This window comes from Harpia harpyja, chromosome 11 (assembly GCF_026419915.1).
Source record: "Harpia harpyja isolate bHarHar1 chromosome 11, bHarHar1 primary haplotype, whole genome shotgun sequence".
NCBI lineage: Eukaryota > Metazoa > Chordata > Aves > Accipitriformes > Accipitridae > Harpia > Harpia harpyja.
Genome location: NC_068950.1, coordinates 2,301,060 through 2,325,701, shown reverse-complemented (window position 1 = coordinate 2,325,701; position 24,642 = coordinate 2,301,060). Strand labels below are relative to the sequence as shown.

The window sequence follows — 24,642 nt, the reverse complement described above, 5'->3', positions numbered from 1 at the left end:
TTTCTGTGCTCCACATCTCTGCTGAGCACAGCAAATCTTGGCACGGGCAAAGCAAGGCTTGAGTCAGGGCTTAAGTTATGTCTTCCACAGACTGTGCTGTTTAAAAATATTGCCACTGGAATGTGATTTTTTTCCCTCCCCCCCCTTTTTTTTTTTTTTTGTTGTTGTTTGCTGAACTGCTCAGCGCCGTGGCTGTGTCGGAGCACGTGCTTCTGTGGTGGGCCAGGCGCTTGGCCGCAGCCCAGCGAGATAACTCTTCCCCGCATTTGCCTGCAAGAACCCGGTGCTCATGCAACCTTTATTCAAATCTGATTTTTCTTTGGCATCCCCAGCCACACTGAGTAATCTTCCTCGGAAGAGGATTAACCGGCCTCGCAGTGAATTTGTTTGCATCCTTGTTCGGGAGGATGCGTGCCCGGATCCACCGCTCGCGGTAGCGGCGGCCGGTGCTGCGTGGCCTCGCGGTTTAGCCACGCTGGGGCTTTTCGGTGGCATCAGAGAGGGCACGAACCACAGATCCACTGCAACCCCCCCCCGGTTAAAGATGCCTCCGAAGGAAACCCTGTGATCAGCCCCCCCCCCCGGGAGCCAGCGTTCAGCCAACCTCCGCCACGCCGCGGCACGGCACAAGGGAGCCATTCTATGCCGGCAAACGCCGAGCGGCAGAGACGGCCGGGGGCCGCTGGTCAGACCCTGATCATCTGCCCCAGCTGCACAAGGGGCTGCTTATTCCCAAGGCCAGAGGGGGAGGCGAGCTGCCGAGCACCCCGTCCGTCCCACTGTACTTTTCTGGGAAAGCACGTCACGCCGGGAGGGTGACAGCCACGGGACAGGCTATGCCAGCCTGGGGATTCCAACGCTGGTGGGCACCGCTCCCGGTCCCCACGTGGGAGGGATCTTTCCAGCACAAATTCTTGCAAATGCCTCCAGGTTCTTCCCTCGTAAAGCCGGACAGTAGAGCAGCGAGGCAGGGGGCACAGCCGGTCTGGGTCTCTTGCCAGCAAAGAGCTGCGCTCCTGAATCCCAGAAGGGCTAAAAATACCTTGTCTGGATATTTGGAGCCGGGGGTGAGACGCGGACCCCCCCCCCCCCGGGCAGTGCTTTCGCAACCACTGGTAGTGCCGCCGGTGCTCCCACCAACCTTCTGCTGTTTTATCTTCCCCAGCTCCAAAGTCCTTACTGAACAGCCCGAGCTGTTCTCCTGTTTATTGGCACAGGGGGGAATTTGGGGCACGTGGGGTCTCCCTGGGGGTCTGCGGAGCCCGGACAGCCCCGTGCCACGTGCGGTGATGCCGGCCGTGGCACGGAGACCCGAAGCCGGGCAGGAGGTGTGTTACGCAATTACAGTGCCGGGAGTATTTATAGCTCTTGGCCCGGCGCGTTGGAAAATGCTTCCCAGACCACCCAGCAAAATCTGCTCCTTCTGAGGGGCATGGAAACACATCCCCCCGCACACTCCCCCCCCACTCGGCCCCCCTCTCTTTTCCTTTTTGCCTTTCTGTCCCAAAAAAGTGTGGGACTGCTCTACCCCAGGCACTGGGGTGCTGGGACCCCCCCCCAGGGTGCCAGGACCCCCCCATTGCAGCTCCTAGCAGGGGCAGCAGCGCGTTGCAGGGGCTGCTCCTTCTCCCCCAGCTCTCCCCGTCTCCGGAGGATGCTCAGTCCCGGCACGGCGGAACCGTGGCCTTCGCTCGAGGCCGTTGTCCTCCGGTGGAGGGTCAGTGGTGGGGGGGGGGGTCAGCCAGAGCGGCCGTGCCGCAGGGAGGGTGACACGCGAAGCTCGTGGCCGTCCCGGCGCTGGCAGGGACAGAATGTGCCGGCGCCGGCGCAGCCTTGCAAGGGCCAGGGATTAGCTGCACGGCTGCTGCCTCCTGGCCCGGGCACCCGTCCAGCTCCCAAAACAAGAGCCGCCTTCCCCCATCCCAGCTGGGCTGAGCCCCGCAGGGTGCAGCTCGCCCCAGAACACCCACCGTGGGGGCACCGGGGGCTGGTGTTTTTGCAGGAGGGGGTGGTCAGCGATGATAAATCTGGATTTTTGCCCAAATGGGGATGCCCCGCTCAGTCCCCGTGCTGGGGACAGGGTCGATGCACCGTCCAGATTCAGCATCTTTGCAGCCGACGGGACGGTCACACCCCGGGGAGCAGCAAGTGGGTGCCGATGGGCGCTCAGGAGCATGGGGACCTGCTTGTCCCCAGATTACGGGACTCATGCTGTGCCAGCAGGTCCTGGAGCCCCTCAGGGACACACATTCCGTCCCCTGCTTTGGTTTTGCTCCAACCTCCAGCGTTGCAAAAGTACCAGGGCTGCGAACGGCACAGCTTAACCCTGGCAGCATCGCCAGGGTCCCCCTTCACGTGGCAGTGCCAGAGCTCTGCCGGGGCGCCGGGAAGCAGCCGTGCACCCCGACATGCCGGGGCGGCATCGCGGCCGTCCTCCGCCTGCTGACTCAGCCGCCTGTTTGCCGGAGCTGCTCCCACCCACGGAAACCGCAGGCAAAGTCCCCGCATCGCCGCGCTGGGGCTTTCCACGCCGGCTCAACAGGAATCACAGCTTTTTCCCAGAGCAGTGACGGAGCCGGTGCAGGCAGCGAGCCCCTCCAGGTGCAGGGGAAGACTGCAGAGAAACCATGGTCGGTTTATGCCAAAAACCAGGGTCTGGAGCAGCTGGATGGACGTGTTGCATGTGCCACTCGTCCTGTCCCTGGCAGCATCGTGCCGGTGCGAACGGGCATCGCGGTGCTCACCGAGACACCCCACAAGCCCCGGGTGCTACCGGTGCCGGGTTTGCCACAGGGCCAGCTGATGCCACAGGCTGCCAGGAGCAAACCACCGCCTTTATTCACTATATCAAACCCAACCTCTTGTTTTGGTGGGGCCGACCTCCCCCGTTTGGGGTCCCTCGCTGTGAGGCTGCCCGGCCTCTCGTGCGGTCACCGCTCCCTCCCTTGGGCAATGGAAAATTTTTATGACTTTTTGACTTTTATCCAGTTGTTTGGGAGCAGGGAAGGAGCCGGGCGCCGCGCACAAACATGTCTATGTATAAACAGCAGGGACTGCGCGGGAGGATGGAGCTGCCGGCGCCGGGTGCCAGCAGGGACCCTCCCCACCGAGCTGGGTGTCCCCGCTCCTACCGGGACCCAGAGCCATCCCCATGCAGACGCAAATATTTTGGCTTTGTTCAAAAAAACAACAACACTAAAAAAATCCCCCCCCCCCCCCCCGAGTCATCGGCCGGCGGCGCGTGATGTGTTGGCACACAAACAGGGCCCGTGGGGATGGTGCTGGCCCGGCTGGGGACACGGCATGGCTCCCACGCCGGCACGGGCTGGGATTTACGGGTGACACGGCCGTGCCCCGTGCCAGGGACGTGGCGCGATGGGACTTTGCTCCCAGCATCGCTCCCAGCCGCTGCTTCGCAAATCATGCAGAAACGTCTGTCCTGTGCGGAGTGGCTGTCCCCTGCCACATCTCGCGGGGAACGTGGCGCGGTGGCATCCCATGCCCCGACCACCGCATCTCCCCGCAGCTAAAACCTTGCTCGCGCGGGGCATCTGGCACCAGGGAGGACGTGAGCGTGCCGGTGGGGACGCAGCCGTCCCCTGAGAGGCAAGGACCGGGGGGGCCGTCACCCCTGCTGCTCCCTGTCCCCCCACCATCTCTGCCCCGCTCTCGGGGCAGCTCCTGAATGGGGCAACCCTGGCAAACCCTACGGCTCCGGTTGCACCCATCTGCTCCCCAATCTCAAAGTTTCTAGAAACGGGCTCGTGCTCCTTTTTTCTTCCCCTTTTCCCCCCACCCCTGCAAGAAGCAGCAGTTTTAAGCTGGTTTCAGAAAAAGAACCTTGAGCCAAACCCAGTTTGGAGGCAAGAAAGGCTCCGAGCCAGCTTGCAGAGACACCCATACATCACCAGGAGCTTGCAATTAAACCCCCTCCCCATTTACCAACCTCGTTAGCAAGCCTGCACCCAATTACTTTTAAATGCAAGGATTTATGTGAAGCAGGGAGAGGGATTTTTCTGTTAAGCAGCTGTGTAAATGCCACCGTATCCCGGCACTGCGATGGAGACAGCGATAGCCCGGGGGGGTCCCAGCCGGTTGGAGGTGGCCGGGGCTCCACTAAACGGTCCTGGGGGGCCCCAAGCCGGTTCGCTCCGCTTTCCCGTCGGTTTTGTATGTGAAAAAATGAGGGAAAGTCAATCTGCTTGCAAAGAGCTAGTAAACACCAGGAGAGCAGATTTAAGGCGGGGGGGGGGGGGGGGGGCTATTGCTCTTGGTCCTGTGTTTATTGCCACAAAGCTCAGCTGGTTGCTCGCTCCTGGATCAGCCCTTTCCCTGCATGCACAGATGGGGATTTGCTGCAAAAATGGGATTTTTGGGGGGTTCTCTGGTTCTTACCAAGCCAGCTATCCTTAGCTCAACCCCCGGCTGCCCGCTTGAGCAAAATATGTTTACGCCGCAAACCTCTGGACGGCTCCGCTGCCAAGCGGGCAGGGGAATGTGTGTATGTGCCGATAAGGGCGCCGCGTCCTTTCCTTCCAGATCACCCGATAGCCGGGGAAGTGCGTGGAGGCGGCCACCTGGCTCCCAACACTCTTGTTTTAGGATTTCTTTTATTATTATTATAATGTTCTGGTTGAAAAAAAAAAAAAAGTCAATAGCTGTGGCTTTGCTGTACCAGGCTGCTGCCAAAGCCTGGAAAGCTTCGGCGGTGCCAGAGGCTGAGCTGCCCCTGGGGCTGCTGGCCCTGAGAGCAGCCATCCGAAAACATTAAAACTGCAGAAAGAAAATATTTCCTGCCATCACCCGGGCGTTTCTCGCATGGCAGAGGGAGAAGATGGTTTCTAACCGCTTCTCCCAGCTCGTGTGCTGGGGCACGCAGCATCCCGGTGGGATTTTTGCAGGGATCTGAGCATCCAGTGCAGCCCCACAGGGGATGGGGCAGCTCCGAGCCCCTTTCGGTGGGGAAAAAAACCATTAAATACTCAATTTTGATGCTGCTTCAAGTCATTTTCCATTCTTGGGTTTGGAAATAACACCCTCCCGGGTGAAGCTGTTGCAGCAAAGCGAGCTCAGCCTGACACGAGCAGGAAAGAGCCGGGGGTGCTGGGTGGCCGTGGACCCTGTTTGCAAAGTAGAACTGCAGTGTTGTTGTGACACCCGTATGGTTGCGAAATGCCGGCGCTAAAATACCCCTGACTTTCAAAACAAGCCGAACTCAGCTGTGGCCAGCGGCCGTCTGTCCAGCTGTGGCCGACTGTCCAGCTGTGGTCCCTGCAGCCCCTTCCCCGCTGCACGGGCACAGCTGAGATGCCTGTGCTAGCGATGCTTGGGGCGTTTTTTTGGAGGGGAAGAACCCCCAAAGCTTTTCTTAGGGAGGAAAAACAAAAATTCCCCAGCTGCAGAGGTTTATCTACCCTGAGGATCTGCAGGGCATCTCGGCCATGGGGGTTTTGCAAGGCTGGGGGCGGGGGAGTGATGAGCCACCTGCCCCTGAGTGCGATACAGCCCTTGAATTCTGCTTAAAGAATAAAATAATAATAATAATAATAAAATATCCTAGGGATCAGTTTGTTTGCTTAGAGATTAAGTCAAAGCAGCTCCTGAATGGTCACCTAATCCCCCCGGGAGCGGGTGGCATTGTGTAGGTGGTGGCAGCAGTGGCTTTTTGCCCAGTAAATAATCCTCCTCCCTGCCACGGCTCGTGGTCAGGCTGGGCTCAAACACCTCGCTGGCATCGGATCTTCTCTGGGCTGAGGCTCGGGGAGGGAGAAAGGGCTGCGAGAGGGACAGACAGACGAGGGAAGGGGCTGCGAGAGGGACGGATGGACGAGGGAAGGGGCTGCGAGAAGGGCAGACGAGGGAAGGGGTTGCAGGGTTGTAAACTTCTCGGCTGCCCGTGCTAAAATCAGGCTGTTGTTCTGCGGAGCTGTGTTTCCCCAAGGCTGAGAAACAGGTTAAACTCCTCGATCCGGGAGCAAAATCCCAGCCTGGACACGCAGGGATGGACCTCACCTTCCCTGGAGGCTTGGACCCCCCAAGAGCTGATGTTTCTGGGACCGCAGCAAAGCCCTCTGGCTATTTTATGGTTTTCCTCCTGTGCTAGCTGAGCTTGTATCCCCCAAAATCAGGGAGCCCAAAGCAAATCCCCAGGCTCTGAGCATCTTCCCGCAGCTCCGGCTGGCTGCACTGCGTGCTTTTTCGGGATGCAGCACTGAATTTTCTGCTTAGCAAGAGCAAGCAGAGGCAGCAGGGGGGGGTAAATCCACCCATGTGTGTCCCTCGTGCCATTTGCTTTTGGGGACATGTCGCCAGGACCCCGTGGGAATAGGGAGGGAATAGGAGGAGGGATGCTCAGCGCTGGCCCCGGCAAACGGCACCTTCACCCGCGGCATTTGGGCAGCGCTGGCACCGGCGGGTGTAAACAGCTGTACGGAAATAGTCAGCATATCAGGCAATATAAAAAGGCATTGTGGGACATAATCAGATAGCCCCTAAAAATAAAAGGCAGCGGGTCTTAAATTAGCTTCTTGTAAAGGTGGTGGGGGACGTGCATGTAGATGGCTGGGGCTGCTCCGCTCTGCTCACCCGGGAAGACCCCAAAGCCGGGGGGGGACCCCACAGCTTGGGGTGCCTTTGGGATCGACGCCGATCTGGCCACGCTTCTGCCATCCCCCTGCCCTGGGCTGAGCATTTTTTTTTTTTTTCCACTGTTGCGATGGTTTTTTGCTGCTTACCCCAGAGCTGTCCTAGAAGGAGTCCCTCATTCGGTGTAATGAGTTGCCTGTTCTCAGGCTGTGGGTGGCGGTGTAACCGGGTGTAACCGATGGCCTGCGGCACGTCTGGGTCCTGGACGGGGTCGGAGCCGGACGGAGGAGCCGGGAAGGTCACGTCCTGGCTGCGAAAGCTGGCCCGGCAACTGTCCTTGGGTCGCTGGCCTGAGAGCGGTTCCCGGAGACTCATTTGGAAAACAGTCCTGTGAAATTTAAACTAATTAGAAAGTCCTGAGCCAGTCGCTTGCACTAATTGGCAAGGCCGACTTAATTAGTTTTCCCCGGCACATTGCCTGTGGGCTCTGCCCGGCGCAGCGTTCCCGGCAGAGCACCGGCCAACTCGGGACACGTGTGGGAAAGGATGCGTGGGGTTGCCGGTGGGGACGGGGCCGTCCCCAAAGGCATCGGGGGGGACATGAGTGGCACCACGGGTGGGATGGATCCGCAGGAGGTGACCCCACTGGGGCGATGGGGGGTGTCTCCCACTGCCCCCCCCCCCTCCCTGGGGTGTTTTTAATGCAGCAGTCGGGACCGGCTGTCCCGGCATGAACTTCTTCCATGGACAAGAATGATTAACTGGTGGCGGCGCTGGCCCCGAGCCGGGCAATGTGTTTACCGCTGCCGCCCAACCGTGCTGAGCCGTGACGCCAGTCCTGCTTCTTTCGCTGCTCCGGCCCCAAAACCAGGCTGTAAACAAGGGCCGGCACTGAAACCCAAGTGTGCGCTCATGCCGAGCCGGTAACCGAATACTTCCTCCGCACGTGGCTGGCCCGGTGAGCTCCGACGGCAAACCCGGCATCGCCCAAATCTCAGCAAAATCCCTAAATCTGGTCTCTCTGGCTGGGTTTCTGGGGCCAGGAGGATGCCGGATCGCCGGCCTTCAGCCGATCCCCAAGGGATTTGGGGTGTCGGAGAGCAAGGACGGAGGCTGCCGGCGACGCGGGGGCCCGTGGGGTGATGCCTGGCGGCGTGGTGGGGAGGGAAAGATGGATTTGCTCTGCCGGGAGGTGGGGAAGCACCGTGGGGACGCGGGGCTGGTGCCACCTCGTGGCTCCGCCGGCAGCCGAGACGCCCTGGCCGCGCGGTGCCGGACACCGGTGGGCACGACGGCGGTGGGCACGGTGGTGGGGCACCAGCCGGGACCCCCAGCCACGGGAATGACACCATCGCAACCATTCCCGGAGCGCCGGGAAAGGCCGTAAATCCCAACCCACCCACGGCTGGTGGAGGTCGCGTGGGGGAACGTGCCGAAACGCGGCCATGTGATGCCCCGGTCGCGGTCCCCCCCCCACCCCGGTGCATTATCTCCAGTCGGCATCGGCGCGGTTTCCGCCTGTGCGTGCCGGTGCTGCAAGCGTCGTTTTGGTGAAATCCCTTGCAAAACACGACTGGGGCTAAAAGCAGCAGCGACGAGGCCGAGCCGTACGCCGGCGGCTGCGGCAGAGGCACCGCGACTGCGCTGGCACAGCCTTTCCCCGGACTTCCCCGTGCTACTAACCCCATTTATATTTTTTTTTTTTTTTCCTTTTTATTTTTTGCACTCTCAGCAAATAAACGCTGACATCTCCGGCCCCTGCACGCAGGGCAGACAAAACCGCAAACCGCTCTTCATCTTCAGCAGCGTCTCCGGTTCTGCCCCAGATAAAGCCCGAGGCGGCAGCACGGCCCCACACTGGGGGTGCTGGGGGGGGCCCTGCCTGCCCCGGGTCACCCCCAGTCCCGGCCCCGCTGCCTGGCTGCATCCTCTGCAGCGCCGTGGATTGTTCTCGACTCTAAATCCTTGCTGTAATCTGCCTGGTCAGGCAAGGGAAGCCATCTCAGCCCTGCTGCTTCATGCATTTATTTTAAATTTTTTTGTCTTTGCATTTATTTTTTTATTTGTGCATCTTTTTAATTTTTTGCAAATATTTTATTTTTGCACTTTTTAAAATTTTTTGCACATTTTTTTAATTTTTGCCCCTTTTAATTTTTTTCCCCCATTTTTTATTTTTTGCAAGTATTTTTTGGTGTTTGGTGCTGAGGCTGTTTGTGCCCCCATCCTGCCGGGGCGATGCTGGCCCCAGCTGCGGCAGGAGAGCAGGAGGCAGCCGGCCGGGATGAAGCTCTGCCTCTCCTCCCGATCCGGCCAAGGAAATAACCCTCAGCCCCGTCGGGATTCTGCAACCGCCTTCCCTCGTTATTTATCGTCAATGAAAGGTTGAGGCTGGGAAGTGCGTGGCCAGATCCTGGCCCTATGCAACGCTGTATCCGGAGGCATCGCCTTCTGTGTCCTGGAAACCAGAAAACCCTCTGAAAGTGCCGGTGCGACCATGAACCCATGGGGTGGGTGCTCAGCATCCCACATGGGTGCTCAGCATCCCGTGGGACACCCCCCCCCCGCCATCCATCCCCGCTGCCCCAGCCTGGTGTTGGCTACAGCACCGACTTCTCCAGCGATGGGTCCCATCCTTCCTCGTCCCTGATGATGATGGGTTTGTCGGAGATGAGCAGGGCGATGGGGACCGGCGCTTGGCGCAGCCCCTGCCTTCCATCCTCTTCCTCCTCCTCCTCTTCCTCCTCCTCGCCCAGTGGGTGGCCGGTGCAGCTGGTGCTGCCAGGCGGTAGAAATCCCTCCGGGCTCAGCACCTCCTGCCTGCGGTAGGTAAATGGCAGCTCCTTCTCGCAGCCCAACGGGCACACCGCTGCCAGTTTGTCGGCCGCGGGGCCGGGCTGCGGCGTGCCGGGCCGTGTGCCGGCGTCGGGCGTCTCCTTGCCGGGATTTGGCTCCGGTATCAGCAGCTCAGCCGGGCTGAATCTCTCCGAGGGCTCCAGGAAGGCTGGCCGGGGCTGGCCCTAAGGGTCGGATGCGTTTGTGGTGGGAAGGGGCCGCGCACGGGTACCTGCCGGGGTGCAGGATCCGGCCCCTCCTGCACCTTGCATCTCACCTGGCTCATTTCGCTGGCGGAGAACTGGATGGCTTTGCTGCCCACGGGTTTGGGCAGGGGTGGGAAGAGGAGGCGGCGAGCCCTGGGGAGGGGGGGGTGGTTGGTGAGGGGGTGGGTAATGGGGAAGGTTAGAGGGGGGGGTGGCCAGAGCAGGGTGGGGGTGAGGGTGCTGCCGTCACCTCTTTTTGCTCAGCTGGTAGATGGTGGCCACGGCGGGGAGAGTGAGCGAGATGCCCAGGTACTTCAGGTTGGATTTCCACGCTGCTCCTTGGGGACCTGGGGACGGGCACGGCTGGGTGGTGGCATTTCTGTCCCCAGCACCCCGCATGGGACACGGGAGCTGTTTTGGGACGAGGGTGAGCACCCCACAGAGAGCACCCCACGGGGACCGGGCAGGGGATGGGGTCTCCGGCCATTACCCAGTGCCTTGGTCTGGAAGTGCCACCAAGCACCGCAGGTCCCCCCGCTCTCCGCCATCACCTCCCAAACGCCCACCCTGTAGGCTGTGCCGGGCCGTAGGTTTTGGAGGGTGTAGTGCGATGCCGTGGTGTCCGCTTCGCCGTCTGGGCAAACGACAACGAGGAGGCAATAGTCCGGCAGCTGCCTGCAGGTTACAGGCAGCGCCCTCCTCCTGCCCCACGGGGATGGGGGGGGGTCCCACTCACAGGTCACGTTGTCCCCCTCGGCCGCGTGGCAGATGAGATACTTGGCCAGTGCCCCGGGACAGGCGGCACGGGGGGACGGGCTCCACCGGAGGACGACGGCGGCATCCCCGGCGCTGGCGTTGATGCGGACGGGCACGGCCAACGAGGCTGCACGTGATGGTGAGGGGGTGCAAAAAAAAAAATATGAGGGAGAATTTCGGGAATCCCCCTTTTTGCAGTTAAAGCGGGCGCAGATGCGCCGCGTTTCCATACGTACTGTTGCCGGCGTAGTGGTGCTGCAGGGCGAAGGTGGACCAGCCCCGTGCCGGGGCCCAGCCGTGCACGGCGAGGCGGTAACACGCCGGTGCTTCCAGTGCTCCTGGGGCAGGAACGGGGGATGCCGGTTAAATCTCCACCAGGCTCCAGCCCCAGGTGAAGGGGACGGGACAGGGGCTCGGGACGCTCCCTTGCCTCTCTCCGTGTGGATGCTCTTGGCAGGGAAATCCCGTCGGATGCAAACACCCTGTTTCAGGGTTCCTGGCAGCGGCTGCTGCTCGAAGCAGTAGACAAAGCCGGGGCTTCGTGCTTCCCACCGCACCGACACGGTGCTGCCAGCCACGCTGATGTCCTCGAAGCCGAGATCTGGGATGAAACAGGGCGTGTGAGGGATGGTTGGGAAAAATAACACCCTCGAGGCTGCCGGGGAGCTCGGTCCTTCTGCTGGGCAGGTACCTGCACGCCACTCTGCCGGCACACGGAGCTGCCGCTCCGGCCCCGGCCCGGCGGCGTTGGCCACCGTCAGTAGGATTTCGTACTCGGCCCCGGAGAGGGTGAGGTTGTGCGCTGTCACCTCCGTCCCCAGCACCACGGTGTCCTCCTCGGCCGACTCGGCGCAGCGGCACGCCGGCATGCGGGCGCGCAGTGTGTAGGTGACGTCCCCTTGCTCCTCAGGGGCTCGCTGGGGGAGGGAGAAGGGACGGCTTGGGGGGTGAAATGGTGGGGGGACACCCAGGAGGGTCCCCGGGGGATGCCGCCGTACCTGCCAGCCCAGGCTCAGCACCCGCTGCCCGTCTCTCCCCAGTTTTGCCAGCTGGTAGCTCAGTACTGGACTCGCCAGGATTTCTGCAAGAGGAATGAGCCCGGCTGGGCTGTCGGCATTTTCGGGAGCCGTTGAGATCCCACCCGCCTCCTCTCCTCTTCCTCACCCTGGGGAACGAAGATGGAGCTGCTCCAGTTGCTCCAGTAGCTGCTCCAGTGGGGGGGCTTGTGCCGGAGCTGGACCTCGAAGGCACCGTCCCTCCCGAGGGTGCAGGTCACTGGAGCGGGGTGGCAGGGTCAGGCGGGGGTTGACACCCCCTTTCACCCAGCTTTTGGCCATCAGCGGGTGCTGGGGGGGAGCGCAGGGCAGAGCCCCCCTGCCAGGACCCGGGGGCACCCCCAGGAGATGCTGGTCCCCCGCATCCCCACAGGCTAAACCAACCTGAGTCATCCTCGTCCGTCACCGTCTCGCATGTCACCTGCAGAGAGAACCGGGGACAGAGGCACCCAGCCAGTTAAACCAGTATGCTACTGGGACATGAAAGCAGATGCTGCCCTGTGTCCCCCAAACATCCCAGGGGCTGAGAGCGCCAAATGGGGTGCAGGGGACATGGTGGCCAGGACGGTTCCCTTGGCCAGGGTACCACGGATTTGGCCCTGGGACACCCCTGGCAGTAATCGAGAGGGGTGGGGGGGATCCCTGGCTGCGGGGGGTTTCGCTGGGGACAAGCATCCAGATTTCATCCATCGTCGTCATTAGTATAATCTGGGGTTTTGCCTGTGTAATCCCCGCGAATCGCGGCCTGATCCTGTTAAAGGGCGGCAGCAGGATCCTGTGGCCGGGAGGACAGGGAAGAGCCGATAACGCCATGAAACAGATGGGACATGGATGGGTTTGGGGAGGGGACACTGGCGTCACCAAGCCCCCACGCTCCCCGGGCTGCCTGGGCTGCCGCGACACTACTGACCATCCTTTCGGTCACCGCCGGCTCTGGCAAACGGCATTTTTACCTGCGTCCAGCCGCGGTCGCCCATCCTCCGGAAGCGAGCCTCCCGCTGCAACGGCTGGCCCCCCCGGTGGCACGGCGGCCACGGCACCCGCAGCCGCAGCCGGCCACCGGTTTTGGTGAAGGGCATCCCGGCGGGGGGCGGATCCAGCTTGACTGTAAAGACGAGGTGGTCTCGCGGTTATCAGCGCCGGTGCTGGCGCCCAGCCTTGTCCCGCCGGCGCTTACCGGCCTCGTTGAGGTACAGTGTGAGATTGGGGGTCCTGTGGACGCGGTCCCCCCAGCGCGCCTCCACCCAGGCCGTGGCGTTGGTGAGGACGTAGACGCGGTGATGCTTCAGGGCGTACGTCGTCCTCGCGCCCGCCTCGAACCGCTGGCACAGCCTGGGCGTCGTGTAGCTGGGGCGGGGAGCAGGCGCAAGGTCGGATCCGGATGGGGCAACGCTCGCCATCCGGATGGGCTTGGGATGCGGAGGGCACGTGTCCCCATGTGTCCCGCTCAGGACGCATCCCATGGGCTCCCCAGGGATGTGGTGCTCATCCCCGCCGCGGTGCCCGACTCACCAGAGCGTCAGGAGGTAGGAGGTGTTGCCGGCGGGGCCGTGGGGTTGCCAGGAGCAGAGGAACCAGCGGGAGCCACATTGCTTCCAGCAGGAGAAGCCGGGGACCGTGGCGGTGCCTGCGGGAGAGGGCAACGGCTGGGGGGCTGCTGCACCCCAAACCCCGGCAGGTCGGGCAAGGCCAAGATGGAGCAGCGGCGTAGCTGTCGCCCGATCACCGTGGTGCTCGCCCGGGGGATGGGAGCAGCTGTGCGGGTGATTCTCGCCCAAAAAACACAATTTCCCTCCTCCCTGGGGCTATGGTGCTGGCCGGCGCTGCTCGCCCCGGCTCCTGCCCGCTGCCGGCAGGGATTCACCCGGCTTTACCCCGTCCCTGTCATTTTGAGCGAGCATCCCCATCGCAGCAACAGCTCCCCGGGCCTTATCACCCCCAAATCGTTCATTGAAAGTCTTCTGAAGTTATCTCTCATCTCCCGTCGCCGCAGGAGCACTTACCACCCCGCGCCAGCACCGCCAGCGCTGCCAGCAGCCACCCCAGCATCGGCCACCGGGGATGTCCCACGCCGGATCCGGGGCTCTGCTGCCCTTCCTGGCTGCCCACTTCCCCGGCACCCAGTGGGTGCCCCCCCCCAGCTCCGTGGCAGCCCCGGCGCTCGGCGCAGCTCCCCACACCCGGTGTTTCCTCTTCTGCTAAAAGCTTGCCGAAGGGTGGCTGTTCCCAGGCAGGGCAGAGTGCGAGGCGTGAATGCGTGCCTCACTTTTACCAAAAGCAAAAGAGAAAGCAAACAAAATATCCCCCTTTTCTGCTGGCACACCTGCTGGGACTTGGCCAAACCCTGCCCCGGCTGCACCGCATGCCCCGGCCGCACCGCGTGCTCCGGCCCGGCGAGAGGCGCAAGGTAAGCGAAAGAGATGTCTTGGGGTTTTTGGCTTTTTTTTTTTTTTTTTTTTTTGCTAACTTCACAGCATGTTTTAGATCCCCTGCCCGTAACCGGGTAAAATCTCCCACGGCCGCTCGAAGGTTGGGGTCGTTCGGGTTTTTGGCAGCACGCGTGTGCGTTTGTGCGGCCACGTGTGCGCGTGGCTCTCGCCGAAACCGGGCTCCTGTGCCCATCCCGGGCACAACTTGTCCCCTGCGGCCGCGAACAAAGCCCCAGTGAGGCAGGAGAGCGCGGTGTCACTGGAACGCCGGCGGCCGCGTGACGGGCCGGGTGACCCCGGGACGGTGGAGCCGGGTGGCACCGAGGGCCGCGCACAGAGTCCCCTTGTTCCCGCAGAAAGTGTCCCCTTGTGTGGCTTTTGCTCGGGGCTGGAGGGCGGCGGTGGTGGGAGCGTTCCTGCACCAGGACGGCGCTGCCGGGACCCCTCCGTCCCGTTGCCGCGGGCATGGCCGGGGTGGGGGCACAGAGGGTGTCCTGGCACCTCCTGCCCTCCTGCCTCGCTGTGTGCCCTCTCCTGCCCGCCTGGGCTGGGGGGACACGCCAAGATGTGCCGTGCCGTGCCAAACTGAGCCGTGCCGGGCTTTGCCATGCCGCGATGTACAGCAGGACTGGGCCGTGCCATGCTAAACTGGGCCAGGCCACGCTGTACCGTGTCACGCCAGGCTGGGCCATGCTGGACCATGCCATGCCGGACTGGGCTGTGCCATGCCATGCTGGACTGTACTGGGCAGTGCTGGGCTGCGCCAGGCCATAAGGACCGTGCTGTGCCATGCCAGCCACAGGACAGACCTGGGCTGGGCCACACCGAGCCAGGGGGGCTGTTCCCACCCTGTGCCCTGCTGTGCCAGCCCCAGGCCGTGCTGTGCCGGGTTGTACCGAGCCAGGCAGACTGTGCCAGCCTTGTGCTGTGCTATGCCAGCCCCAGGCCATCCCGTGCTGTGCCATGCTGTTCTAGCCCTGTGCTGTGCTGTGTCATGGCAGACTCTGCCATGCTGGGCTGTACCGAGCCAGGCAGACTGTGCCAGTCCTGGGCTGTCCCGTTCTGTGCTGTGCCAGCCCCATGCCATGTCGTCCTGTGCTGTGCCATGCTGTGCCGGGCTGTTCCAGCCCTGTGCCGTGCTGTGTCATGGCAGACTCTGCCATGCTGGGCTGTACCGAGCCAGGCAGACTGTGCCAGCCCCAGACTGTGCCCTGCCATGCCAGCCCCATGCCATGTCATGCCAGCCCCGTGCTGTGCCATGCTGTGCTGTGCCAGCTCTGTGCCATGCCATGTTGTGCTGTGCTGGCTCTGTGCCGTTCTGTGCTGTGCCGGCTCTGTGCTGTGCCGTGCTGTGCTATGCCATGCCATGCCATGTTGTGCTGTGCCAGCTCTGTGCCATGCCATGCCATGCCATGCCATGCTATGCCATGCCATGTGCTGTGCCAGCTCTGTGCCATGCCATGCTGTGCCATGCCATGCCATGCCATGTCGTGCTGTGCCAGCTCTGTGCCATGCTGTGCTATGCTGTGCCAGCTCTGTGCCATGCCATGCCGTGCCGTGCCGTGCCGTGCCAGCTCTGTGCCATGCCATGCCATGTTGTGCCGTGCCAGCTCTGTGCCATGCCATGCCGTGCCAGCCCCTGCCGTGCCGGGCTGTACCGAGCCAGGCAGACTGTGCCAGCCCCGGACTGTGCCGTGCCGTGCCGTGCCAGCCCCGGGCTCGGTGCTGATGCGCGTCCGGTGACGCGGCGGGGCCGCTGGGCGGCGCCCCGGGCGCCCCGGGCGGCGGCGGCGGCGGCGGCGGCGGGGCGGACCGGGCGCACCGGGCGGAGCGGGCGCAGCGGGAGGCGGCGGCGGGATGGACGAGCCCAGCATCCTGCGGCGCCGGGGCCTCCAGGTGAGCACCGGGAAGCGGGCACCGGCGACGGGGGAGCGGGGCACCGGCGGCGGCGGGGCACGGCGGGGGCGGGAGGGAACCGGGGGTGGGGGGAACCCAGCCCCGGTGAGCCCGGGGCGAGGTGGGTGCTCTGGGTGCGGGTCTGCAAGGGGTGGGTGCTGCAAGTGAGAGGTGGGTGCTCTGGGTGCGCGAGAGGTGGGCGCTGCGTGTGCAAGAAGCGGGTGCTGCGGGTGCAAGAGGTGGGTGCTGCGGGTGAGAGGTGGGTGCTCTCGGGGTGGGCGTGCAAGAAGTGGGTGCTGCGCGTAGGAGTTGGGTGCCGGGGGGGGGGGGGGTGTGTGTGCGAGAGGTGGGCGCCACGCGTGAGAGGTGGGTGCTGTGAGCGAGAGGTGGGTGCTCGGGGTGCGCGTGAGGTGGGCGCTGCGGGTGCAGGGAGTGGGTGCTGCGGGTGAGAGGTGGGTGCTGCGCGCGCGCGTGTGTGTGCATGGGAGGTGGGGGTGCTGTGTGAGAGGTGGGTGTTGCGTGTGAGCAGCGTGGGACTTGGGGGGGACGGGAGCCGGGCACCCAGCACTGGGAGCAGGGCAGGGTACGAGCCCCAGCCACGCTGCGGGGTGCTGGGGGGGAGAGCACCCGCCTGTGCGAGGGATCCCGTGGGAGCGCCGTGGTCCCTCCAGCCCAGCACACGATGCCAAACCGCTGTGCCAGCACGGATTTGCCCCTCCGAACAGCCTCCATCACCCTGCGCTCCTGCCCCTGGCAGGCCGATGGGCACCCATCCTCCCTGCCCATCCCGCACCCGCTCCCCGCAGGAACCCCGGCACCCACTGTTATTCTTGGAGGGGTGACGACCACGGCTTCCCCCCCCTCCTGGCTCGTTAGAGGCTGAGCCCAATTTTCCGGGTGACCTCACGCCTTCATCCCCATCTGCAGAACGGAGCCGCAGTAACCGGGGGGCCTGGCCCGAGCTGTCTGGGCGGTTGGAAGATGGCACGGTGCTGCCCTTCATCCGAGCTGGCAGCTCCGCGGGGCAACTGCGCTCCGCTGCACGCTCAGCCCGGGAAAGAGCCTTGCATGGGAGCTGCCTCCCCACGGATGCGGCTGGATGGATGGATGGACGGAGCCACGGCAGTGGGCTTCGGGGCTCTTGGCCGTGGGTGTCGTCCCTGGCAGTCCCTGGGGAGAGCAGAGCTGCGGGGTGCCGGCTGCGTGCCCACATCCCCATGGTGGGAGGGGTGGGACGGGGCTCCCACCAGGGACCGAATCCCAAAGCGCCGAGCAGCGATGCCGTCCCCGATGCCGTCCCCGCAGGGATCAGCTGATGGTTAATCCTGGCTCCCAGCAGGACCTGCTGATGGGAGATGCGCTGTGCTGGATGGGTGCATCGGGCACCCTGTGGGTGCTGGCCCTATGGCGCTGCCCCGCGCGGGTCCCCAGGGCCCTCGGGTGATGCTCTGGCTGTCCCCATGGATGCAGCGTGGCCGGGGAGCCCCCGGCAGCGATGGGTGTTGGGTGCCACAGGACCGCTCTGCACCCTTGCACCCATAGATGGGTGAGGAGGCTGTGCCTCGGGGCGGGGGTGAGCGTGGGGGACAAGGGTGTCTGTCCTCTGTCCCACTGTCCCATCTGCAGATGGCCGAGCAGTAAAACCCTCGGCGTCACCCTTCTCTGCCTCATCCTCTCCTCGGGGGCTGCTGGCCGGCGGCACGGGCCTGGGTGCGGGTGGGGATCCGGGCTGGGCGACGGCAGGATTGGGTGAGGGTGCTGGGGGGGCTCCTGCTCCATGCAGGGACCCTGCACCCCCTTCTCCAGCCCAGGCCTGGGGTCACCCAGTGCTGCTGGGTGCACTGGGACACCCACACCCACTTCGGGCAACCACCCCCTGCACCCACACCCCCCCCAGCACCCACACCACCCGGGGGCAGACATACACCCGGGGGCTGCGGAGTCCCTGTGCGCCCAGGCATGATGTCACCCGTTGCTATGGCGATGCTGCTGCATCACTGTGTTGCAGCTCGCCCCAACTCTGGGATTTCCGCAGGGGCTGCGTGGCGTGGGCAGCAGGATGGGGCGCAGGCACCCCGGGGCGTGTAGGGTGCATGGGTGCTGCTGCGTGCCCCTACATGGGTGGCAGCAGCCCCTGCCCGGGGGGAGCTCCCTGCCCGTGCCAGGAATGTGTCTAAGCTGCTTAGGGGTACGGATGGGGCCGGCGGGCACCGGCGGTGGGCGCAGGATCAAGGCGATGACGGGGCATGAGCCAGCATGTGCGCACACCGCACGTGCCAGCATCCCGCGGCGTGCCAGGGCACGCACCGGCCCGTTCACGCCGTGCCCCTCGCAGCGTGCCGGTGGGATCTCTGCCACTCTCTGTGGCGTGCCCGGTGGCACACGGGTGGGCGCTGGGTCTGTGCCGGAGCCGGCTGGTGCCCGCCAAACCGGGAGGATGGCATGGGCCAGGCTTCCTGCCCGCACAGCTGCCCTTTGCCCTGTTGCACCACCTGCGAGCAAACGTCTCTTGCAAGAAATATTCCCAGCGGCTGGAAAAATAAACAGCGTGGGAGCTGCCAGCTGCTCCCCACGCCAGGGGTTATGGGGACGGGGTGGGGGACAGGGCACAGCCGCCGCCACCACCCCTGGGCCACGCTCCAGCCAACACAGCTGGGTGCTGCTCCCGCTCCACCGCCCTCGTGCCCTTGCTCCTGGGCCTGGCCACAGGGCCACCAACCCTGGGGACTTTGGAAGGAGATGTCCCCCTTGCGCTGACCCTGGGAGGGTGATTTGTCACCCTCACCCGGCACAGCAGAGCAGGGACACCCTGGGCACAGTGAGCTGGGACAGATTCTGCGGTGACAGCTTGGTGCTGCGGGCAGCGAGGATGCTGCCAGACGCGTGGCCGTGGCTGGCAGGAGGTGGGGGGTCCCATCCGTGGGCACCCCCCCGACACCTGGGGTCACGCTCTGATCCTGCTTCTTGCTTTTCTCGTTGCAGAAGGAGCTGAGCCTGCCGCGCCGAGGAAGAGCGTAAGTCCCCGAACTGGGCCACCCGGGGCACGGGATGGGGTGTCACCGGGAGGGACGCGGCACCGACACCGTGGGGGGCAGCGGGGACGGGTGTTGGATGGCGCCGGGGCTTGTTGTGCTCAAATCCAGCGTGGCATCGCCGTGTTCTCTGATACTGGAGGGACCTGATTGTGTGCTGGGGCGTACTGGGATGTACTGGGGTGTGCTGTGCTCTGCTGCAAGTGTATTGGGGTGTGCTGGGGTGTATTGGGCTGTGTTGGGGTGTTCTAAGTGGCATTGGGGTGTACTGGGATGTACTGGGGTGTGCTGTGCTCTGCTGCAAGTGTATTGGGGTGTGCTGGGGTGTATTGGGCTGTGTTGGGGTGTTCTAAGTGGTATTGGGGTGTACTGGGATGTACTGGGGTGTGCTGTGCTCTGCTGGAAGTGTATTGGGGTGTGCTGGGCTGTATTGGGCTGCGTTGGGTTGTTCCGAGCGGTATTGGGGTGTACTGGGCTGTCGTAGGAGGCTGTTGCAAAGCTGCACTGGGTTTGTGTGTTGGGGTGTACTGGGGGTGTTTTGGGGTGATGCGGAGGTAACGCAGGGGGGTCTTGGCGCTGGGCTGGGGCTGTCAGGGGGTCATGGGTCTGCGTGCTGGGGGGCGTACGGGCTGTGCTGGGAGGGCACTGGAGAGATGTTGGGGCTGTGCTGGCGCCTTACTGTGTTAGGGATGCACTGGAGGGGCACTGTGGCCGTACTGGGGCTGTGTTAGGGATGCACTGGGGCTATACTGGGGCCGTACTGGAGCTGTGCTGCGGCTGCGGTGTCTCAGCACCGGCAGCGCCCCACCACATCCCGGGAACGGTACGGATCAGGGCTGCCGCCGGACCGGGCCGGGAGCACCGGGGGCTGCCGTGCCGTACCGTGCCGAGCCGTGCCGTGCCGCAGGGGCGGGCCCGGGCCCGGCGGGCCGAGCACGGAGCCCCGGCGGGGCCGCCGCTGCCGCCCGCCCGCGGGAGCCGCCCAGCGCGGGGGCAGCCGGTGCGGCGGCGGCGGCGGCGGCGGCGGCGGCGGGGGGAGCGGGGAGCGGAGCGGGGCGGCGGCGGCATGAAGTCGCGGCGGGACAGGCTGAAGATCCCCTCGCTGACCTTGGAGTGAGTCGGGGCCGGGGTGGGGGGCGCCGGTACCGGCCCCCGGGGAGGGCTACGGGGCCCCGGGGCATCCCTGTACCGGGGTGTCCCCGTCCCGCTGCATCCCCATCCCGGAGCATCCCCATCCCGGAGTATAGCCATTGCGGAGCATCCCCATCCCGGTCCATCCCCATCCCGGTCCATCTCCATCCCGATCCAGCCCCATCCCGAAGCATCCCCATCCCCGTCCATCCTCATCCCGGAGCATCCCCATCCCGGTCCATCCCCCATCCCGCTGTATCCCCATCCCGGGCCGCAGGTCCCAGCCCTTCCTCCTGCATCCACAGCCCCGGACCCTCCCGGTGACACCCCCCCGCCCTCGGCAGCATCAGACCACCCGGTGTTTTTCCCCCCCCCCGCAGTGTCCCTGCTGTCCCCTGCACTCCCCCTCCAGTCTCTCCCCCCCCTCCAGGACCCTCAGCCCTGGTCCCCTGGCTCCAGCCCTTGTCCCCCCTCCAGCCCTTGCCCCCTCTGCTCTTAGTCCCTGGCCCCCTCCGGACCCCCCAGCCCGGCTGGGGGGGCTGTGCCACCGGGGTGCCCACCGGCACCCCCTGATGCCACGCCGGCACGTCTTGCCTTGCAGCTTGTCTCCGAGCAGCCAGAGCCCGACACTGCTGAGCCCCTGCAGCCCCTGCAGCCCCTGCAGCCCCTTACTAACCCTGCACCCCTGGAGGTAAGACCCCCCAAAAAACCTCCCTGGGCATCAGCTCCGGGGTAGGGGAGGGGGGAGAGGTGGAGATGGAGGCAGCAAGGTGGGTGCCCCCCCACCAGAGATGCCCTGGGAGGCCCCAAAAGCGGTGCTGTCTTCTGCAGGCCATGCGGGGCAACGTGGCCGGGGTCTGTCCCCAGCCCTGCGCACCCCAAAAACGGCCTGGCCGTGCCGATGGGCTCCGTCTTTGCTACCGACTGGTCCATTTTGGGGAGCCCTGATGGGAACGCCGTCGCGGTAGCTCGAGCTCAGGCTCCGAGCATCCTTGTTTTGATGGGGGATCGCCTCGAAATCGGACCAGGGCAGGGCACCGTGATGGGAGCGGGGTGGGAGCAGGGATGCCACCTTCACCCCACCCGGGAAACCTCCCTCGCCGCCTTTTCTGCTCCGCCATGGGGGAAGGAGAGGGGGAGAGCTGCTCTGGGGGATGGGTGCCCCCCACCCAAAATCCTCCAAGCCCCTCGAGGCGCCCCACCGGGTGGCTGCCATCGCGGAGGCGTGCGGCCGGACCCTGCGGCACGTGCCGGCTGCGCTGCGCCCTGGGGACAAAGGTGCAGCGGGTGTGCTGGCGCTCACCGGTCACACCCCGGCCCTGTGCTGCGTGGCACTTGCAGGGCAGAGCTGCGACCTGCCCCGGCACCCATGGGTGACGCTGGGTGCGTCCATCTGTCTGTCGGGGAGAGCGGCTGGCACCGAGCGAGAAGGAACCGGCGGGGAGCTTTGCCGCTGCTCAGCAACAGGCAGAGCCATTTGCTGCGGGCAGGCAAGAGCCAGGGTGCTGCCTGCGTTCTGCCTGCACGCCGGGGTCCCTGCCTGCTGCGCTCCCTCCGCTAGCCCTGGCTGGCCCCCCCTTGCCCGCAACGACTGCGGCGTGTGGAAAAACAAGCGCGGCCATGCGGTTGCTCAGCCGAGGCCTCGGGAAGGCTGGGTTTTGGGGATACTCACGATGGGGATGAGGATGGGGAGTCTGGCAGCACCCATGGGTGCCTCCACGTGCTGGCGTCTTGCGGCTGCCGGGCAGGAGGTGAAGGGAAGCGTGGTGCTGCCTGGCTCTCGGTCCTGCCCTTTCGCCCCACTGAAACCCTGCCCAAACCCACCGGCGTCGGGATTTTTGGCCGTGGCACTGGCCGGCTGCCGCCCGGTGAGCGTGGCGATGCCGTCCCAGGTGGCTCTGCCAGCCCCCGGTGTGCCACTGCGTGGGGTTTTGTCACCGGCACTAAGGAGGATGGATGTCACCGGGTCTTTGCTCGGGATCTCCCCGATTAAACGTGAAAGCCAGCGTGGGAGGGAGGTTGCGGGGCGATGGGGTGCTGCCGGGAGGGTGGCCTCCGAGCACGGTGTCCCATGGGTGGCAGGGTACTGTTAGGGGAGGCCCCCAAGGGAGTCCCAGGCTTTGGGGCCGACCCTGCTGACTTGGGGGGGGGATTCATGCCCCTCGAATGCATCAGCGGCAGATGTTGTATCTCCATGGTAACCCTGACCCCATTTTGGGGTGCTGCTCTGTCTCTATGGTAACCCCAAGCCTCCATTTTGGGGTGATGTCCCATATCTGTAGTAATCCTAACCCCATTTTGGGGCGCTGCCCCATCTCTATGGTAACCCCAAGCCTCCATTTTGGGGTGATGTCCCACCTCTACAATAACCCAGCCCCAGTTTTGAGGTGCTGCCCCATCTCTATGGTAACCCCAAGCCTCCATTTTGGGGTGCTGCCCCATCTCTATGGCAACCTCAGCCCCAATTTTGGGGTGCTGCCCCATCTCTATAGTAACCCCAAACCCCAATTTTGGGGTGCAGCCCCATCTCTATAGTAACCCCAGCCCCAATTTTGGGGTGCTGCCCTATCGCTACGGTAACTCCAAGCCTCCATTTTGGGGTGATGTCCCACCTCTACAATAACCCAGCCCCAATTTTGGGGTGCAGCCCCATCTCTATGGCAACCCTAACCCCATTTTGGGGTGCTGCCCTATCTCTATGGCAACCCCAAGCGTCCATTTTGGGGTGCTGCCCCATCTCTATAGTAACCCCAGCCCCAATTTTGGGGTGCTGCCCTATCGCTACGGTAACTCCAAGCCTCCATTTTGGGGTGATGTCCCACCTCTACAATAACCCAGCCCCAATTTTGGGGTGCAGCCCCATCTCTATGGCAACCGTAACCCCATTTTGGGGTGCTGCCCCATCTCTATGGTAACCCCAAGCCCCAATTTTGGGGTGCAGCCCCATCTCTATGGCAACCGTAACCCCATTTTGGGGTGCTGCCCTATCTCTACGGCAACCCCAAGCCTCCATTTTGGGGTGATGTCCCACCTCTACAATAACCCAGCCCCAATTTTGGGGTGCAGCCCCATCTCTATGGCAACCCTAACCCCATTTTGGGGTGCTGCCCTATCTCTACGGCAACCCCAAGCCTCCATTTTGGGGTGCTGCCCCATCTCTATGGTAACCCCAGCCCCAATTTTGGGGTGCTGCCCCATCTCTATAGTAACCCCAGCCCCAATTTTGGGGTGCTGCCCTATCGCTACGGTAACTCCAAGCCTCCATTTTGGGGTGATGTCCCACCTCTACAATAACCCAGCCCCAATTTTGGGGCGCAGCCCCATCTCTATGGCAACCCTAACCCCATTTTGGGGTGCTGCCCCCATCTCTACGGTAACCCCAAGCCCCAATTTTGGGGTGCAGCCCCCATCTCTATGGCAACCGTAACCCCATTTTGGGGTGCTGCCCCATCTCTACAGCAACCCCAAGCTTCCATTTTGGGGTGCTTCCCCCATCTCTATGGCAACCTCAGCCCCAATTTTGGGGTGCAGCCCCATCTCTATAGTAACCCTAACCCCATTTTGGGGTGCTGCCCCATCTCTACGGTAACCCCAAACCCCAATTTTCGGGTGCTGCCCCATCTCTATAGTAACCCCTAGCCTCCATTTTGGGGTGATGTCCCACCTCTACAATAACCCAGCCCCAATTTTGGGGTGCAGCCCCATCTCTATGGCAACCGTAACCCCATTTTTGGGGTGCTGCCCCATCTCTACGGCAACCCCAAGCCCCAATTTTGGGGTGCAGCCCCATCTCTATGGCAACCGTAACCCCATTTTGGGGTGCTGCCCCATCTCTACAGCAACCCCAAGCTTCCATTTTGGGGTGCTTCCCCATCTCTATGGCAACCTCAGCCCCAATTTTGGGGTGCAGCCCCATCTCTATAGTAACCCTAACCCCATTTTGGGGTGCTGCCCCATCTCTACGGTAACCCCAAACCCCAATTTTCGGGTGCTGCCCCATCTCTATAGTAACCCCTAGCCTCCATTTTGGGGTGATGTCCCACCTCTACAATAACCCAGCCCCAATTTTGGGGTGCAGCCCCATCTCTATGGCAACCGTAACCCCATTTTTGGGGTGCTGCCCCATCTCTACGGCAACCCCAGCCCCAATTTCGGGGTGCAGCCCCATCTCTACAATAACCCCAACCCCATATCGGGGCGCTGCCTCGGTCCTATAGTACCCCCCCCCATTTCCCCCCCCCCCTTCTCCTTTTGGGGGTGCTACCCCCCCCCAGTCTCCACGGAAACCCGGACCCCGTTTCGGGGCGCTGCCCGTCTCCACGGCAACCCCCGGCGCCGCCGGGCGGGAAGGGGCGGGAGGCGGCGGGAGGCGGCGGCGGGAGCCCGGCCCGGCCCGGCCCCGTTCCCGGCCCCGTTCCCGGCCCCCGCCGCCGTCCCGGTCCCGCGCGGCGCCGCTCGGCCGTGTCGGTGGATGCGGTGGGGCCCCGGGGTGGGGGGGGGGGGGTTGGGTGGGGGGGGGTAACCGAGCCTCCCCCGCGATGTCGGACCCGAGCTGCTGGGGAGCCGCCCCGCCCGGTTACCGGGGCCAGCGGGCCGCCGGCGTCCTGCTCCAGCGCTCCAAGAGGTACCGGGGGGGGGGCTGAGCACCGGGGGGGGGCACCCTGGGGTGCGTGGTTTGGGGGGGGGGGGTGCTGTGCACCGGGGGGGGGGCACCCTGGGG

General features: G+C 64.0%; 3 protein-coding genes across 3 annotated transcripts in view; 1 reads left to right on the top strand and 2 right to left on the bottom strand.

Moving 5' to 3' along the window:
* Positions 1–3,752: 3,752 nt before the first annotated feature.
* LOC128148167 (uncharacterized) lies at positions 3,753–8,088 on the bottom strand. Its single transcript, XM_052801697.1, has 4 exons — positions 7,985–8,088; positions 7,387–7,767; positions 6,735–6,973; positions 3,753–5,120 (listed from the first exon to the last, which is right to left on the bottom strand). The coding sequence occupies exons 1-4, from the start codon at positions 8,086–8,088 to the stop codon at positions 5,005–5,007; spliced, it is 840 nt and encodes a 279-aa protein (XP_052657657.1). The 3' UTR covers positions 3,753–5,004.
* Positions 8,089–8,707: 619 nt separating this feature from the next.
* On the bottom strand, positions 8,708–11,248 carry IL12RB1 (interleukin 12 receptor subunit beta 1). The gene is made up of 7 exons (XM_052801696.1): positions 11,071–11,248; positions 10,810–10,980; positions 10,616–10,717; positions 10,114–10,506; positions 9,874–9,970; positions 9,695–9,776; positions 8,708–9,602 (listed from the first exon to the last, which is right to left on the bottom strand). Exons 1-7 carry the CDS (start codon positions 11,246–11,248, stop codon positions 9,183–9,185), a joined length of 1,443 nt encoding a protein of 480 aa, XP_052657656.1. The 3' UTR covers positions 8,708–9,182.
* Positions 11,249–12,246: 998 nt separating this feature from the next.
* MAST3 (microtubule associated serine/threonine kinase 3) overlaps positions 12,247–24,642 on the top strand; it is a 32,786-nt gene continuing 20,390 nt past the window's right edge. The window contains 4 exon segments of the mRNA XM_052801184.1: positions 12,247–12,624; positions 13,428–13,841; positions 18,742–18,773; positions 20,524–20,613. Coding sequence (XP_052657144.1) covers positions 12,262–12,624; positions 13,428–13,841; positions 18,742–18,773; positions 20,524–20,613 — 899 coding nt within the window. The 5' untranslated portion in view covers positions 12,247–12,261.